Raw genomic sequence first — 19,132 nt, 5'->3', positions numbered from 1 at the left:
TGGGCAAAGTGTAGGGCCAATTAGGGACCGTAGAGGTGATATGTGTGTGGACCTGGAAGATATGGGTACAGTCCTCAATAAATACTTTGTATCGGTCTTCACAATGGAAAAGGATGACGCATGTATTGATATCAGAGTGGAGGACTGTGAAATATTAGAAGAAATTAACATAGAGAGAGGAGGTACTAGTGGGTTTAGCGGCCTTAAAAGTGGATAAATCTACAAGCCCAGATTCGATGTATCCCAGGCTGCTGAGGGAGGCAAGGGAAGAGATATCAGGAGCACTGACAGTAAATTTCAAATCCTCTCTGGCCACACATGAGGTGTCAGGACTAGAGGACTGCTAACGTCCCTTTATTAAAAAAGGGAGGAAGGGATAGACCAGGAAATTTCAGGCCAGTCAGTCTAACCTCAGTGGTAGGGAAGTTACTAGAAAGAATTCTGAGGGACAGAATTTATCTGTACCCGAAGAGACACGGATTAATCAGCGATAATCAGCATGGATTTGTTAAGGGAAGGACGCGTCTGACAAATTTGATTGAATTTTTTGAAGTGGTAATCAGGAGTGTCGATGAGGATAATGCATTTGATGTGGTCCACATGGACTTTAGCAAGGCTTTTGATGAGGTCCTTCATGGCAGACTTGTCAAGAAAGTAAGAGCCCATGGAATCCAAAGCAAAGTGGCACGTTGAATCCAAAATTGGCTGAGAGATAGGAAGCAGAGGGTGATGTTAGAGGGATGTTTCTGTGACTGGAAGTCTGCTTTCAGTGGGATTCCGCAGGACTCAGTGTGGGGCCCTTGCTGTTTGTGGTCTTAATAAATGATTTGGACTTAAATGTAGGGCGTATGAGCAAGAAGTTCACAGATGACATGAAAATTGGTAGGTGGTAAATAGTGAGGAGGATAACTGTAAACTGCAGGAGGATATCAATGGACTGGTCAGGTGGGCAGAGCAGTGGCAAATAGAATTCAACCCGGAAAAGTGTGCGGTAATGCTCTTGGGGAGAGCTAACAAGGTCAGGGTTTACCTATGAATGGTAGAACCCTGGAAAGCACTGAAAATCAGAGAGACCTTGGTGTGCATATCCCCAGATCCCTGAAGGTAGCAGGGCAGGTATATAAGGTGGTTAAGAAGAAGGGGTACTTGCCTTTATTAGCTGAGGCTTAGAATACAAGAGCAGGGAGATTATGCTGGAACTGTATAAAATGCTGGTTAGGCCACAACTGGAGTACAGCGTGCAGTTCTGGTCATCACATTATAGAAAGGATGTGATTGCACTGGAGAGGGTGCAGAGGAGATTTACTAGGATTGCTGCCTGGGCTGGAGTGGCTGAGCTATGAGGAAAGATTGGATAGGCTGGGGTTGTTTTCCTTGGAGCAGAGAAGGTTGAGAGGGAACCTGATTGAGGTGTATAATATTGAGTGGCGTAGATAGGGTGGCTAGGAAGGCACTTTTTCCATTAGTAGAGGGGTCAATAATCAGGGGGCATAGATCTAAGCTAAGAGGTAGAAGGCTAAGAGGGGAGTTGAGGAGAATTTTTTTCACTCAGAGGGTGGTGGGAATCTGGAACTCTCTGCGTGAAAGTGGTTGAGTTAGAAACTCCCGTAACTTTTAAGAAGTATTTAGATATTCACTTGCATTGCCATAGCCTCCAGGGCTATGGGCCAAGCACTGGCAAATGGGATTAGTTTGGTCAGAGCTTTGTTGACCAGCGTGGACACGATGCGCAGAATGGCCTCCATCTATGCTGTAAACATCTATGAGTCAAGCTATGATTAGATAGCTAAGAGGAGTCTCATCCTGAAGGACAATGGTGGAGAGGTATTGGAGGAGGATGGTGTGGTTAACCTTGTCAAAGGCTGCTGATAGATCGAAAAGGATGAGGAAGGATTAGTTTTTCTTTGTCACAGTCACCTAGGAGTCAATAGGAATCGGGGGGAAAACTCTCCACTGGTTGGAGTCATACCAAGCATAAAGGAAGATGGTGGTTGTGTTTGCAGTTGTTGGAGGTCAGTCATCTCAGCTCCAGGACATCACCGCAGGAGTTTCTCAGGGTAGTGTCCTCTCCCTAACTATCTTCAGCTGCTTCATCAATGACCATCCTTCCATCATAAGGTCAGAAGTGGGGATGTTCGCTGATGATTGCACAATGTTTCAACACCATTCGCGACTCCTTAGAGTCTATGTCCAAATGCAGCAAGACCTAGACAATATCCAGGCTCGGGCTAACAAGTGGCAAGTTACATTCGTGCCACACAAATGTCAGGCAATGACCATCTCCAAGAAGAGAGAATCCAACCATCGCCCTTTGATGTTCAATGGCTTTACCATCACAGAATCTCGCACAATTGACATCCTGGGGGGTTACCATTGACCAGAAACTGAACTGGACTAGCCATATAAATAATGTGGCTACAAGAGCAGGTCAGAGGCTAGGAATCCTGTGATGAGTAACTCACCTCCTGACTCCTCAAAGCCTGTCCACCATCTACAAGGCACAAGTCAGGAATGTGATAGAATATTCCCCATTTGCCCGAACGAGTGCAGCTCCCACAACACTCAAAAGACTTGACACTGTCCAGGACAAAGCAGCCCGCTTGAATGGCACCACATCCACAAACATTCATTCCCTCCACCACCAATGCACAGTAGTAGCATTGTGCACCATCTATAAGATGCATGCAGGAATTCACCAAGGCTCCTTAGATAGCACCTTCCAAACCCACGTTCCCCTCTAAGTCACTCAGCATCCTGTCTTGGAAATATATCGCTGTTCCTTCACCGTCGCTGAGCCAAAATCCTGGAACTCCCATCCTAACAGCAGTATGGGTGTACCTGCACCATATGGACTGCAGCAGTTCAAGATGTCAGCTCACCAGCACCTTCTCAAGGGCAACTAGGGATGGTCAATAAATGCTGGCCCAGCCAGCGAAGCCCACATCCCGTGAATGAATTAAAAAAAAGGATGTAATTTGTAACTTTGATAAGAGCTGTTTCAGTACTATGGCAGGGGCGAAAACCTGATTGGAGGGATTCAACATGGTGTCCAGGAAAGATGGGCAAGGATTTGGAAGGCAACAATTTCAAGGAATTTGCAGAGAAAAGGAGTTTGGAGATAGGGAGGTTGGTAACATTGATGGTGGGGTCAAGGTTTGTTTTTTGAGGAGTAGAGCAATGATGGCAGTTTTAAAGAAAAAAGGAACAGACTGAGAGGAAGGTTGAAATCACCGAGGATGAGAAGCCTGAAGCTGAGGGAGGAAAACAGTGAAGATAAATCAGTGAAAACATTTTTATCATAATTGGGGGATGGGGTGGAGGGGGGGTTGCTGTTAGGGAATGATGATGATCTTAAATGAGAGGTGAGATGCTCAAGGGAGGAGAAAGTGCCAAAGGACTTGTGGGTCAGGCTAAGGTGAGATTTGGTGACAATCACCACGCTACCATTCTGATAATCTTAACTGGGCAACTGGTGGAAGATATATCCAGGAGGGGAGGCATCATTAAGGGGAATCACTCCTCAGCCAGGTTTCCATTAAGGTCGTGATGTCAATGCAAACACCACAGTGATAGGTTCATGGATGGCAAGGACCTTGTTCATTAGTGAACAGATATTCTGGAGGGAAATGTATAGAAGGCTGGTAAGAGCAAAGTCCACATGGTCAGCAGTAGGAGAGGCAATTTGGACAGAAATTAGGTTGATAAAATTAGGCCTCAGAGGGCGCACTGGATAGGAAAGTGGACGAGAGTGTGGGGAAATTGGGGTTGCTACTTATATTGAGCCAGAGTCAGGTGTCTCGGGAGCTCTTCTGAGGATGCAGAGAGAGGCATGAAGGGAAGCTGTAGGCTCATCTAAGATGGAGTCAACCCTGGATTGGCATCAAGAGATAGGAAGGTCAAGCAGTACTGACGGGTTGTGTTAGGAAATTGGGAGAGAAGAGTGCCTGAGAATGAGTACCAGAGAAGTGAAAGGTGTTTTTTTTTATTATTCATTTACGGGATGTGGAAGTTGCTGCCTAAGCCAGTATTTATTGCCCATCCCTAATTGCCCTTGAGAAGTTGGTGGTGAGCTGCTTTCTTGAACCACTGCAGTCCCTGTGGTGAAGGTGCACCTAAGTGGTGTTAGGAAAGAAGTTCCAGGATTTTGACCTAGCAACAGTGAAGGAACGGCGATATATTTCCAACTCAGGATGGTGAGTGGCTTGGAGGGGGAGTTCCAAGTGGTGGTGTTCCTATGTATCTGCTGTCCTGTCCTTCTAGATGGTAGCAGTCTTGGATTTGGAAGATGCTGCCTAAGGAGCCTTGGTGAGCTTCTGTGGTGCCTCTTATAGATGATACACACTGCTGTCACTGTTTGTCAGTGGCAGAGGTAATGCCAATCAAGTGGGCTGCTTTTTCCTGGATGGTGTCAAGCTTCTTGAGTGTTGTTGGAGCTACACTCATCCAGGTAAGTGGAGAGTATTCCGTCATACCCCTGACTTGTGCCCTGTAGGTCATGGATAGGCTTTGGTGAGTCAGGAGATGAGTTACTCACCACAGGATTCCTAGCCTCTGACCTGCTCTTGTAGCCGCACTATTTATGTGGCTAGTCCAGTTCAGTTTCTGGTCAATGCTAATTCCCAGGATGTTGATAGTAGGGGATTCGATGATGGTAATGCCATTGAATGTTAAGGGACTATGGTTTGATTCTGTCTTGTTGGAGATGGGCATTGCCTGGCACTTGTGTGGCACAAATGTTGTTTGCCACTTGTCAGCCCAAGCCTGCATATTGTCCAGTTCTTGCTGCATTTGGACATGGACTGCTTCAGTATCTGAGTAGTCACGATTAGTGCTGAACATTGTGCAATCAGCAGTGAATATCCCCATTTCTGACCTTATGGTGGAAGGAAAATGGTTGGACCGAGGACACTACCCTGCTAGGCTCCTGCAGTGATATCCTGGAACTGAGGTGATTGACCTCCAATAACCACAACAATCTTCCTTTGTGCTAGGTATGACTCCAACCAGCAGAGAATTTTCCCCCGATTCCCATTGACTCCAGTTTTGCTGTGGCTCTTTGATGTCACACTCAGTCAAATGCTGCCTTGATGTCAAGGGCAGACACTCTCACCTCACCTCTGGAGTTCAACTCTATTGTCCATGTTTGCACCAAGGCTGTAATGAGGTCAGGTGCTGAGTGACCCTGGCAGAACCTGAACTGAGTGCCAGTGTAGGTATGACAGTAGAAGAGAGGGATCATAGTGGTTTAAAGAGAAAAGAAATAAAGAGAAAGGAAGTAAAGAAAAGAGAAAGAAGTAGAAATAGAATGATCGGCTCGGGTCTGGAATGGCAGCTAAAATGTGCATGGAGAAATTTCGGAAAACAATGTTCTTTATTGAGGTTAGGGATTTCCTTTATTTCATTTATCAAGTGCCTTAGCAGAAAAGGTGGTTTAAAAATCTGGCCGTAGCTCATTTCTAAAGTTAATAAAAATACTGTGGCCAAATTCTAGCACAGTAAATAAAAAATAAGCAGCCCCCTGCATGTGGCTTTTACTAGACCCAGCAGCGCCTTTTTGTAAAGTGTAGTATTCTTTCTATATCCTGTAAAGCTTTGTATTTCTGTCAAAGAATTGTCAAAGGATTTGATTTCCATGAGGAAATCATTAGAATCCTCACCCATAATACAGCGTAGTTGCAGCAAGTGTCAAGTTAATCTGTCAATACCCAAAGGCACTTTGCGTCAGATTTTTATATGTTTGGCCTTATTCAGCCAGAATTTCAAAAATTTGTATGCTGCTCAATTTTAAACCAGTGGCTGGGATTAAGATAAAAAAAATAAAAGTTCATTTGACTCCAATGCTTATTTAAAAAAATACAATGGGAAAAGGTTTTCTCTGTATAGCTTGTGCAAGAAAATTGTAAACCTATTTTTTATAAATGAACTCACAGGGGAGATTTTGTGAACAGTGTGCAATTCCCGACGGTGTAACTGGAAGTGTGAACCACTTCCGCTCTCTCTTTTTCCCATTTCCCACGTGATTACTAATAAAATTTTAATTGCCAGCAGCGTGAATGGGAAACACGTACAATTCAGTGGTGAGGGAAGCTTTTCAGTGTGAAACCCACTGTCAGCGGTTAATCCTGCAGGTACAGGCAGGCTATAAAAGACAGGCTCTGCATCAAGGTCAGGACTTTCCTGCCTAACCCCATTGTCATTAACATAAGACTTAAGGGCACAGAGGTGGCAAGTGTTTTTCAAATTTAAATTTCACTTGTAAATATTTCATGTTACATTAGTGTCCCTTTATTCATATGTGCATCATCGTTATTTGTTGAGCTTAGCTGAGTCAGAGAGCTAAATGTACTGGCACACCTCATGGCTGGCACACATTCATGGTTACAGGGGAGTTAGGGACATTTTATTTATTGTGAAAGAAACAATGTTGTGTTTTTTTTCACTCTTTATTGAAAGTTCATGTTAGTGTCCAGTGTTGTACTCCTCACTCTGTAGGATGTAGCAGAACTTGCAGGCTCAGCTGGCCCTCCCTTTTATATGTTGCAAAGCACATTGCCCGAGATCACTCTCAGTGGGATAATTGAAATGTTGTAGTGAACTCAAAGACCTGTGAAGACGCTGCCAGCCAACACCCTGAGATGGGCACACATTTGGACAGTACTGACAGCACTCTTTAGATCCCTCATTTTCCTACCTTGGCTGACTATCCCCCCAACACACCCAGAGCACCTGGCCCATCCCACTTAACTCCTTCATGCCCCTGACCTCATCCTCTGTTCTCTCCTGAATCCATCTTCCACTCCTCCATATCCCAGAGCCCATTCCACACGCCACCTCTGCCCTCCTTCACTACTGACTCACCCTTGCCAGTGCTGAGCCTCCGTGCAAGCTGCCATTCTTCTGTTCCCCTCCCTGCCGTATAGTTAAACAAGGGAATCCACTGACCTTAGACACAACTGCACAAAGCTTTGCGGTGCACGCCACCTTTAAACAAACGTGAACCCGGTGCCACAAGATTCCCGTGGCGGACTGTTTCTTGAAAGTAGAACATAAATTTAAAGATCTTCCCGCTAATGAGCATTCATGACATGCAAGTGTCTTGGAGGTAGGAACCTGACAGAGGATGGTGTGAGGCTTGCAAACATGCCACGGACTTAATCTCTGCATCTGAACCCGCCATCAGGAAATCAAAATTTTGCATCCGCCTAATTAATTGACCCCGCACACCATGTTTCCTGCTCTTGCAGGCCCCACCCCCCCAGCCAGACACACAATATTGTTACATAGAGAAAATAAGTTTCCACTATCAGGAGTGTGTAAATGGCCTTTGTTTTTTTCAGTTTAGTGAATAGTAATTACTTTTCTGCAGCCCAAGGAAATGAATAATGCATTGGGGGAGGGAATAAAATTAAGACAACTACAAGCAGCATAAAAAAAAACTGTGAAGTTATTTCTGTCATATTCTTCTATAAAGCAGTGAATGAATTATTTAGAATACATTAATAGCATTGAAATATTTGCACGTTAGCTCAACTATATTTGGCAAAACCATGGCCCAGATCTTCCAGTCCCTGGATAGTCAGAGTCCGGAAGCACGGCCCCATAAATTGCGTTACAGCATGTCTCAGAAGATCCAACACAGTGACTCAGTGGGAATTGCTTATGAGTTTGAACTTCCAATGGGCAATCCCCCTGCTCCTCAGGACCCTCCCAAAAGTCTCCAACTCTTAGTTAGAGTCACAGACTTTGGACAGTTCTGACTTACCTGGTTAGTTACCAGGAAATGTTAGGCAGGTTAAAACTTAGTCTAACTCCTCCGTAACTATACAACTGTGCTCCCCTCCCCCAAAATCACCCACACAGAGCCCCCCAACTTCCCCCTGTCCCCCACCGACACTCCCAACCTGACTTCACAACCTAACTTCCACCCTGACTCCCCTTTGACCCAACCCAACTAGCCCCACCACCTAACTACCCTATCACCTAACTACCCCACCAACCAACCCGAACCAACCTCACTACCCAACCTCCCCGCCCGATTCCACCCCCCCCCCCCCCGCCCCCCGACCTGACCACATCACCTTACCCAGCTGCCACTCTTACCCCCTTATCTAGCTTACCCACTCACCTTACCCATCCTACCTCCTTACCTACTTACCTACTCTCCATAGGTTTTCAAAGAACCTTTGGGACATTTAAACTCTTTACTTACCAGAATATGGCAGCTAGTGCCGTAAAAAGGGGGTTTGGCTTCTGCGCGGATTCCCTTCACTGATGTCTCCGAGGTTTTCTGTGCTGAGTCAGTTTAGAAGGATCTTGCATCAGAAGATTGTCCAGGAAATTAGGAGGAAGGTAAGGGGGTATTTTGTCTGTACAGGGTTGGAACCAGGTGTTCTGACCCTGACAAGAAGGTTTGGGCCAATGAATGGTTAAACTGACTTTGTGGTGTATTTGAAGAACATTTTTTTTCTGTTAAGTAACATTGTGTTGTAGATGGTTAAAAGCACTTGTTTCTATGGAAACTAAACCTCGGTACAAGGTCTGTTACTCTAGAAAAAATGGGTAATGTATATTGATTGATGGTAGATTGGCTGTGTAATTACTATCTCAGTCCAAAACTTTTGTGTTTCTTTAACAGTAATCAAATTCTGTCTAGACTTAAATAACAGCAGATTATTTTCAAATCATCTCCTCCTGGGAACAATAGCTTTTGAAGGACTGTGTAGGCATATTTCATTCTCTTTTTGGTATTGTACGTGACATTTCACTGAAATATTCATATGAGTAGTTTTTTTTCGCCAGTATTGATGTATTCTTATAACTGGCATTTCTCCACAGGCATGATGGTTGTGCAAGGTATTTTAAGTTTTTATATTCTATATGACTGTATATTTGCTAAATGAGTAAGTAGCTGGATTTTGGTAGCAATCCTACCTAGTTGTTTTTACCTATGGGAGTTACTTAAGTTGAAAGACAGAACCAGATATTCTAAAAAGCTCAATTAAACTTTAATTCTAATTCATAATGACATCTACCTAAGCATGGAGGGACAATCAGCAGCGAAGCTATCCCTGGGGCACTCATGCACCACCTAGTAACTGCTACATTGCACAGCTATGATGGACCAAATTACCTCCTCCTATCCTGTCAGATTCAATGGTCTGAATTTTCCAGGTGGGTCACAGTCCTGCATCAGGATGAATTGCAGATTGAAAACCTACAAAAGTCCATATAATGGAAAGATGGACATGTTTCCCCTGGAGGCAGCCAAATAAGAAGCCACCTCCAGAAGCCCTGTCCAATTATGGACGGCAGTCAGGTACCAGCATCAAGAGGTCCAAACAAAGTGGCCCCTGAGTAGAGTTGACGACAGGCTTTGCATTGTGGCCGACACCTGGCCATCAGTACAAGTGGCAATGGCGCCATGGAGGCACCTTCACTGGGAGGGAAGCAGCTGCCATTGAAGCTTGGCAAGCATTAGCAGAGACATCAGTCTCCATAAAGTGATTTCAAGGGCATGCCTGCTGCCTAGGGATAGATCCCCTTTATGAATTACTGCTGGCAAATAAATTCAATCCCTCAAATGAGTCACAGCTCGAACCTCTGGCTGCGATGCGGGCCCCTAACACAACGGAAAAATCCTTTGTGGCCAAGAAAATTGAAGTTAAATGGCTCATTACCATTCTTAATTGGATTCCCATTGCTGACGGCCATTACCACGCTAGTCTGCCTCCGGGACTAGTGTTCAGAGGCAGCAATGTGTCGGGGAGCTGATCCAGGCATCTTACCAAATTTTCTCAGGCCCCCACCTCCAAAGCTGCCCCATGGGCCTTGATATATTCTATTTGATGATTCTATTATACCTGCCTTTGACCCCAGACTACTCCCCTTTTATAAGTGTGATTGTAGAGATGATAAACCAATCTAAGTTCAGATATTCAGCTCGGTTACCCAAACTCCGGCAAACCTTTTGAACTCTGAGCTAAATGAGGACTTGTGAAAACGCAATCTGAGTCATCAGCACAAGTCAAAACTTGGCTTGGTTCACAAGCACTTCGCCGAGGTTTGCAGTTGAATTGGAATTCCCTGTCCAGAGTACAGTTTCTCTTTTGTGAGACTGAAATGAACGAAGCTGGGTTTTACCCACCAAAGTAACCAAACTCTGATGCACCCACATTTCTGGCTTGGGTACATGCTTATCCTGAGGCAGTTGTACATTATTATCAGGTCCTCTTTGTGTGGAAATAGGAACAATGTAATTCTTCATCTTCATTTATTTTTCTAGAGAAACAACCATCTTCTAAACTGTCAATTCAGATTTCTATCTTTTCTGACAAGGATCTGGTCAACTGCCAAAAGCAGTGTCCAATTTGGGTTACTTTATTAAGTTGTTAATAGTTTGCAAATTTACAGCAGTACAGCCACAGAGTCAATTTTCTCTTTATCTCTCCTGAAGACATTAGGGAGAAATTTGTTCACATGGCATTATGCAAACATATGTTGATTCCCCAAGGATAGGCTGTGGACTGTTACCTAGGCTCTCTACTGAACATTCTTCACTGATATGTTAAAATCAGCACTATGCGAATGAATTTCTACTCCATTCGCTTTGTTACACAAGTGTCTGGATGGCAGCAGGATAGATACCCACAGTGCATTTCAATTAAATTCTATCCTGTTATCACCCTACTGCAGAGAAATAGGGCTGAGCTAACCCCAGTGAGGCGGGAAACAGGAGGTCGGAACTGTTTTCAGGTTCCAAACCCACCTCTGATTTGAAACTGATTTTCACCTGGGTAAATCCTGAATTGACATGGAGACAGGTTCCCTGTCCAATTAAGAGTGGCAGGCTGTACTAGGTAAGTAACTACAAGAACGCTTCAACAAGTAGGTGCCCTCTCAGCTACTTTTTAAGAAACATTAATTAAAAAGGCAAAAAGCAGCCAGGCCATCACTGTTGGGGTGGGGTGGGGAAAGGTGGGAGCCCCTTTAAAGAGTGGGTTTAGCCTTTACTCCCACCTTGGCAGATAGGGAGGACCTGTTGGCCTACCTGGAGCACTGGCACCCCTGTCTGCCCCTGGCTTCCCACCTCAAAGTGGTTGATCTGTCAAAAAACTGGAGGCCAACCAGAAAGTCCCAATCAGCCTCCTTAATCCCTGCCCAAGGCTCCTAGCAAACTTAATTGCCTGCCCAACTCATGGCTGCAACAGCCAAAATGGGAATGGGGTCAGGAATCCAGGATGCTAGTCAGCCTTACAATTTTCAGATAAAAGCAAAATACTGCGGATGCTGGAAATCTGAAACTAAAACAGAAAATGCTGGAAAAACTCAGCAGGCCTAACAGCATCTGTGGAGAGAAAAAAAGAGTTAACATCTCGAGTCCTTCTGACTCTTCTTCACTCTGAAGAAGAATCATAAGGACTCAAAACGTTAACTCTTTTTTTTTCTCTCCACAGATGCTGTTAGACCTGCTGAGTTTTTCCAGCATTTTCTGTTTGTGTTATAAATTTTCAGGCCCCCTCCAACTCTGTTCCCAACGATGGTGGGGCCCAGAAATTCGGCCCCTGAGGTCTTGCGTCATATTGTAAATTTCCAGGATAGTAATCAGGACCAGGAGCCTTGGCTGACTTTTTCCCCTGCCTATCCCACGGTTGTGCCATGATTCAAGATATTTTGACCATTTTTCACAAGACAGATTTGATAATTTATTTTAAGTGTGATCTTTTAAAACCACAGTATATTCCTGCAAGTAAAAAAAGATGCTAATTAGTTTAAGATGATAATGTGCTAGCTAGGATGCTGTTTCCTCAGACAAAGGTTTATGATCGGTTTAAAATTAAGATACAGAGACAAAAAAAATTCCATATGCAGCAAGACTTGGACAACATTCAGGCTTGACCTGATAATTGGCAAGTAACACTCATGCCAGGTAATGACCATCAAAAGAGAATCTAACCATTCTAACCAAGAATCTAACATTCAATGGCATTACCATCACTGAATCTCACTCTATCAGCAAACTGGAAGTTACCATTGACCAAAAACTGAACTGGACCAGCCATGTAAATACTGCGGCTACAAGAGCAGATCGGAGGCTGGGAACTCTGCAGCGAGGATGGTGTGTGGCTTGGAGGCAAACTTGCAGGTGATGGTGTTCCCTTGCAGCTGCTGCCCTTTTCCTTCGAGGAGGGAGAGAGGAGCTCACACCTCCTGGCTTCCCAAAGCCTGCCCATCATCTACAATGCAATACTCTTCATTTGCCTGAAACAATGCAGCTCCAACAGTACTCAAGAAGCTTGACACCATCCAGGACAGTGTAGTCTGCTTGATTAGCACCTCGTTCACTAATTTGAACATTCACTCCCTCCACCACCGACGCACAGTGGCAGCAGTGTGTACCGTCTACAGGATGCTTTGCCGCAACTCAAGGCTCCATTGACAGCACCTTCCAAACCCATAACCTCTCCCTCCTCGAAGGAAAAGGGCAGCAGCTGCAAGGGAACACCATCACCTGCAAGTTTGCCTCCAAGCCACACACCATTCTGACATGGAAATATATCGCCTTCAATGTTTCTGGGTCAAAATCCTGGAACTCCCTTCCTAACAGCACTGTGGGGGTACCTACACTACATGGACTGAAACTGTGGGGGTACTTACACTACAAGAAGGCACCACCACCTTCTCAAGGGCGACAAATGCTGGCCTAGCCATCAACACACCCTGTGAAAGAGGAAATTAAAAAACATACTTCTCTTCAAATTTGCCTTTGGTCCCATACTTTAGCAATATTCATTTTCCCTTCATGCTTGGCATCTGCTGTTTGCCCCTTAATGTAAACATTTTGAAATGTGCTCTTCCATGCAAGGATTGCTATCAAACAGGAGGTCTGCTCCTGTTATCTACGGGGAGGCGGTGGCATAGTCACTAGACTGGTAATTCAAAGACCCAGAGAACTCTGGGGACCCAAGTTTGAATCCCACCATGGCAGATGGCAGAATTTGTTTTCAATAAAATATCTGGAATTAAAAGCCTAATGATGACCATGGAACCATTGTCAAGTATTGTAAAAACCCATCTGGTTCACTACTGTCCTTTAGGGAAGGAAATCTGCTGTCCATACCTGATCTGGCCTACATATGATTCCAGACCCACAGCAATGTGGTTGACTCTTAAAAAGGCAATTGGAGATGGGCAATAAATGTTGGCCTAGCCAGCGACGCCACATCCCATGAATAAATAAAAAACAAAACTAAGATGCAAAAATCCCCATGCACCCACTTCACGAGCTAAAACCAGAGTTAGTTGACTCAAAATTGTGGGCATTTCAAAATTTTTATCCCAGATCATTTGTTAGCTCTTGGAACCTATTAAGAAACATCTTTCTGATTTAAAATATGGATTACTATAAGCTAAATGCAGTTTTTGCAGGTTTCGTGTTGCGTCTGTAAATACATAATTAACTATACTGATATTATACCTAAACCATTCATAATATAAATGAACTAATTGTGTAACCTGTGTAACAGGTTTGACATTTCGTTTTGCAATGGTTATGCTTAATGTTGTCAACATGGTTGGCATAATACACAAGTATTCATTTGCTGTTATTGAAATCTTACTTGGCTTCTTCCACTAATAATTTATTTTCTCTAGAATGAAAGGAAAGGGTTTCCCCATCTTTTCAATCAAAACAAATATAGTAGGAGGCAGGTTAAATTGTTCTCCATGCCTGTGTTCTCTGTTTAATAATGGAAGTGGAGAGCCATAGCTTTGTGAACATTCACCATTTTAAATAAAAGAAACTGTTTTAACTTTTGATTTTATTTCTGCAGGAGAAAGAAAAACACTTGTGACTTGTACGAAAATCATGAGCAAAACTACAACTATTGTAGACAATAGAAAATGCAAACAACTGAAAAAACCTGAATCATTAGTCCGCAAATGCAATCAACAGCCATGTCAGACCAGGTAATAAATGATATGCATATCAATCTATTTCAACTGACAACATGTGGAGTACTGCATGCTCTAGTAGAGAAAAATTTGTAGATTTTGTTAAAATTGTGAAAGAATTGTTTTTCAACTTGTTGGGAAGCACATAATGAAGTCAAGTGTTTAAAAACCTTTAAGTGCTTTGTCACTTTACTTCTATATGACATCATTTATCTTATACAGTTTTGCTGGCTCTTTGTCTCTCCTGACAAAAAATATTGGTAAATTCTTTTGGGTAAGACAGTGCCCCATTAATTAGATGGAGCATACAGAATATCTTAGTGTGATTACAAACCATTGACCTAATCATTGATCAAATAGCTCCTATCAAAAGCTGCAGCAATAAAACTTGAGTAGCTAGTAGCTTAGAATGCAGCTTTGAAGTCATTCTCTGTTCTGTTTTTGGTTAGTTCTTGTGCCTGAGCAGTTATCAGCACTCTGTGCTTCATGTCTTTGATGTCTAGCAGTTTTCACCTAACAACTGTCGTGTCAAGACTGCTGGTTTCGCAAGTAATCTACAATTAATTAATAATTGTTTTTATGCTTATGTATTAAGACATCCTACATGTTTCCTGCTCTGTTCATTTCTCTGGAAGTGGTGTTTTAAATTAGCCTGGAAGTGTCCAATTGGGAAGGGTAGCATTAACTTCATACTCAGCAGGTCCGGCAGCACCTGCGGAGAGGAACACAGTTGACGTTTCGAGTCCATATGACTCTTCAACAGAACTAAGTGAAAACAGTTCTGTCGAAGAGTCATACGGACTCGAAACGTAACTGTGTTCCTCTCCGCTGATGCTGCCAGACCTGCTGAGTTTTTCCAGGTATTTTTATTTTTGTTCTAGCTTTTTGAAGTTTCTTCAGGATGTTTGCAGCTTAACCTCAAAATATACATCACTGGTCAGAATGCAAGCAAAAGAGTTGAAGCAGCAGGTTCATGGCAAAGTACGCTGATGAAATTAAAGTATCGCTAAACCATTTATACTTGTTTTTGTTTTGAAATATTAAAGATTGGAAGCATTTTAGCCAGTTTTCCCGGGCCCTGCCTCTCCTTTAACCACAGACTCCACTGTGTATCAGAATGGCTAATTTCATTGCTCATTTCTTCTATCATACCAACAGTTTGGATTGTGGATAAAAGCCACAAAATTCTTTCATTGTTCCCAATGTCAATGAGCAAGAGACATCAGAGGATGTGTTTCTACAAGTTGTATGAGAATGTTGTTAACTTTAACTTCTGGCTGTCCATTTTATGCCTGAAAAATGCTGGCTCCACAAAAATACTGCAGGCCACTGCTGGATGGGGCTCACCTCCCTTGGCTTTGTCTCAGCCTATGCCCAAGACTTACCTAAGGGCTAGGCCAGCCTTGGAAACAATGTAAATTGTCAGGTCCCAGCACCAGCTGCATTGTGACACCTATTTGGTGCCTGAAGCTCATCATTGCTGTTCAAATGAGACTAATAGCCAAATCTATATTCAAGAATCTGAACCCAAGCATCTAGAATTGACATGGACCACTTTTTGAGTATTTTTCTCACTTACTATAATATTGCTATTTTCAACAAAGTGCTAACTGCAGAAAAAAATCTCTATTTTATTAAAGATCTCAAATCCTTAGGAAGCAAATGCAGCTTTGAGTTTCAAGGTTTTGTCCTTAGAACACAGGTCCATCCAAGTGCTTATCAAATAGCCAGTACAAGCACATATCTCCTGCCTGCAATTCCAATTATTTTTATGTAAAAGTGATGCCCTCCGGAGAGGGATCAAATTTGGGGCATAAAGGTAAACCAGAGTTACACTAGTTGCAAAGTACATGGTTCATTATGGTAGAATTAGTTGCTGCCAGAAGATGTGCCCAACTGAAAATGGTGTCCATATGAAAATACCAGGACAATGAGGATTAAAGGTGTTATCCCAGAAATTCTGGTGTTTATACTAGAATTGCCACTGAATTAAGTTAAATTTGTACATTAACAGAGCAGGTTATGCGAATAACTTGTCAAAGCAATTGGTTGAGTTCATAGTCTTTGAATCCCCACAGGCTTTGGCTGGAAAATTCCTCGACGCAGACTCTGCGAATGTTATTTCACAAGAATAGGAAATGGGAATATTGCTATAATCAAAGATGAAGAAGGCCAACCAGGATGTACCAGTATCTACATGACAGCACTGCATCAAATGCCCAGTATTCCATAGTCCCACTATGGAATTTATGCCAGTTTCTATATCAACTGTCTGATGGAAACTTACACACAGCTTTCTTATTTGCCAATGCCAGAGCATTAAACTGAGTCTAGAACACCATCAATCTAACATCTACAAGAAGCACTCCAGAAACTCACCAAGGCTCCTTAGACAGTACCTTCCAAACTCACAATCACTATCACCTAGAAGGATAAGGGCAGCAGGAACTTGGGAACCCCGCCACCTGGAAACTCCCCTCCAACCACTCACCATCCTGACTTGGAAATATATCGCCGTTCCTTCACTGTCGCTGGGTCAAAATCCTGGAACTCCCTCCTTAACAGCACTGAGGGTGTACCTACACCACATAGACTGCAGCGGTTCAAGAGTGCTGCTTACCATCACCTTCTCAAGGGCAATTAGGGATGGGCAGTAAATGCTGGCCTAGCCAACAATGCCCACATCCTGTAAATGATTTTTTTTTAAATGGGTGTTAGTGACTGTGCCCCCATCTTCTGCCATTAGTTTCAGAGCCGCTTGCCTCTACTACTCCCTTCCATCATAATGGGGTATGCCTATTGGGAAGGCTATTCTAGCTCCTTAGTCTTTCTGAATGCATGGCAGACAAGCCAAAGAACTTAGGGCACACTGATACTAACAGCTCTTCAGTTAAGTATAGTGTAAGTTTCAGCAAGAAAAAATCAAAAAGTTTTGCTAAGAAAATTGCCATCAAACTCCAGAAATCTCAGTTATGCCAGTACTGGATGGCTTCAGCCTGTGCTGCATCTATATGCTTGGGCATATGTCGGTGCTAAAGTGTAAGTTATAAGTGCAGGACCATGTAAATAAGTGGCAGGGAGTTTTGAAAATTGTATCTCAAAAGTGGCAACAACTAATTCTCCCTCCAACTTCTGCTTGCTATGCAAGGGCAGCTTATCCACAACGCAGTCCCATTAAGATGGAAATGCAGCTGCGCATTTCTACATCTTAAAGGGAATGTTGTTTAGGGTCTGTGGCCTGTTAGTTCCCTGAATAGCACATTCCTGATTCCTGCATGGCTGTGCTCTCTCGCAGCTTAGGGGGAGCATTAGTGACAATGATTGAGGAAATTTCTCCTTACTGATATTTCAGCATGAACCCACCATAAACCAGTTTCATTAAATTTCTTCACAATAAATCGGCTCCACGCTACTCTCACACCATAATTATTCCAAAATGTTGCAGGAATTTACAGGCCAATGTTAAGTATCAGAGAAATGTGTTTACCAAGGCAAGAATTCACTATGAAGCCCTGGACAGAACTATGTCACCTGTTGAAAACTGACCTCCAAATATCTTTTTGAATACACAAAACAAGAAAACTAAATTTAGAGTACTGGACTTCATTAGCACAAAGTGCTTTACTATTTTGCTTCACTTAGCCAACATGTCCACTCCTGGCACCAGGTAATGTTCTTAAATCAGTTATTTACTGCTAAGATCTAGGGACCTGTGTTATTATGAGCTTCTTGGGACCAAGATAGGCCTTGTCTCAAGAATTCTGAGGTGCAGGACAGTTCAGCAGAGGTATGTGCATCCTGGTCCTCTATCCTGACACCTGTATGAAGGGGGCTGGCTAGAAATATTACATGAGCTTTCACCAGGATGGAGGACAGCATCACAAAGACAGATTCTAGTGATGCCACATGCTAATTAGGTCCTGGATTATAGGTAGAAATGAGGATATCAGTTGGATCCTGCTGATCCTGAGTTTTCATTGGAAATTGAAAGTTCTCATCTTAATTTATTGCTCCTTCTAGGTTTCTATGTTGTTGACAATAGATAGTTGTGATTTATAGTACAAAATGCTTTCTTCAATAGGTGGATGATGACAGAATGGACACCATGCTCACGGACATGTGGTAAAGGAAGTCAAGGCAGACAAGTGGCCTGTACCCAGCAGCTCCAAAATGGAACATTCATTCGAGCTCGGGAAAGAGACTGCCCTGGGCCAAAACCTGCCTCTCTACAGCGCTGTGAAGGTCAGGACTGCCTGACAGTATGGGAGGCTGGAATATGGTCAGAGGTATAAAACTTTCTTAGCTTCCTTCAAATATTACACCCTTTCTTTAGCTGCTAGTTAATCTTCTGTAGCATTGCTCATGCATAAAATATTTTTAAAATTATATCTCTCCCTGTAACAATGGGGACAATTTTAATCCACCCCATCTGGCAGGAATGGAGCAGCACCATCCCTACCTCGTTGCTCGGTTAAAACATGAAGGGGAAGAAATGGATGCTCCATTGGGTAAATATAAGCCTATCTTTATGGAATCCAGAGGGAGTCTGTATGACCCACAAGGAAAGTCTGAGCCTTCTCCTGGCAAGTATGCCCTCTTCCCAACCATAAGACTCTGCAGAAGCCGCCTCCCCAAACCTCAGCAAATTACCTGGATGCTGGTAGCTGCCTTTGGTAGTCTTCACCAGCCGGTGTTTTGGAAAGGCACCAGACTGGCAGGATGTAAATGAGGCCAGGGAGTTAAGGTAGTCCAAGCATCAAATTAATACCATTGGGCAAAGTGGAGTGGATTGACACTGGACTCATTCCTCCTGCCTGTCTGAAATCTAATGACAGCAGTAAATGGTCAGCAGCGTGTGTGCAAAGTTCTTTTACCAAGAGTATACAACGCACTGCCAGTTCCAGTTGAAATGCTACACGAAAGAGTGTCAAATCAAATTACCTAAACAATACATGCTGACTTCATTAACGTATTGTAACTGTATGGAAGCCAAAGGCAAAAGCTAATACCAGACACTCCAATGACCATTTTGATAGTTTGCACTAACTTTATTTATTATTAGTAGTCTATATTTGGTGACAATACCCAGGCATTTGTAACAATTTTCAAAAGGTCATATAGAACTGTATATTATATATATAATATATATATAAAGGTCAAATGGTTCTTCTGTGTTATCTCT

The 19,132-nt window shown here is 43.2% G+C and overlaps 1 protein-coding gene across 1 annotated transcript in view; it reads left to right on the top strand.

Annotated features, from left to right (window-relative positions):
- LOC121276736 (A disintegrin and metalloproteinase with thrombospondin motifs 19-like) overlaps positions 1-19,132 on the top strand; it is a 548,651-nt gene that overhangs the window by 468,332 nt on the left and 61,187 nt on the right. Inside the window, exons 19-20 of the mRNA XM_041185281.1 lie at positions 13,830-13,965; positions 18,032-18,236. Coding sequence (XP_041041215.1) covers positions 13,830-13,965; positions 18,032-18,236 — 341 coding nt within the window. The remainder of the gene's footprint in view (positions 1-13,829; positions 13,966-18,031; positions 18,237-19,132) is intronic.

This window comes from Carcharodon carcharias, chromosome 4 (genome assembly GCF_017639515.1).
Source record: "Carcharodon carcharias isolate sCarCar2 chromosome 4, sCarCar2.pri, whole genome shotgun sequence".
NCBI classification, from domain to species: domain Eukaryota; kingdom Metazoa; phylum Chordata; class Chondrichthyes; order Lamniformes; family Lamnidae; genus Carcharodon; species Carcharodon carcharias.
Note: the sequence above shows the minus strand (reverse complement) of the source record. Positions and strands in the feature narration are given on the sequence as shown.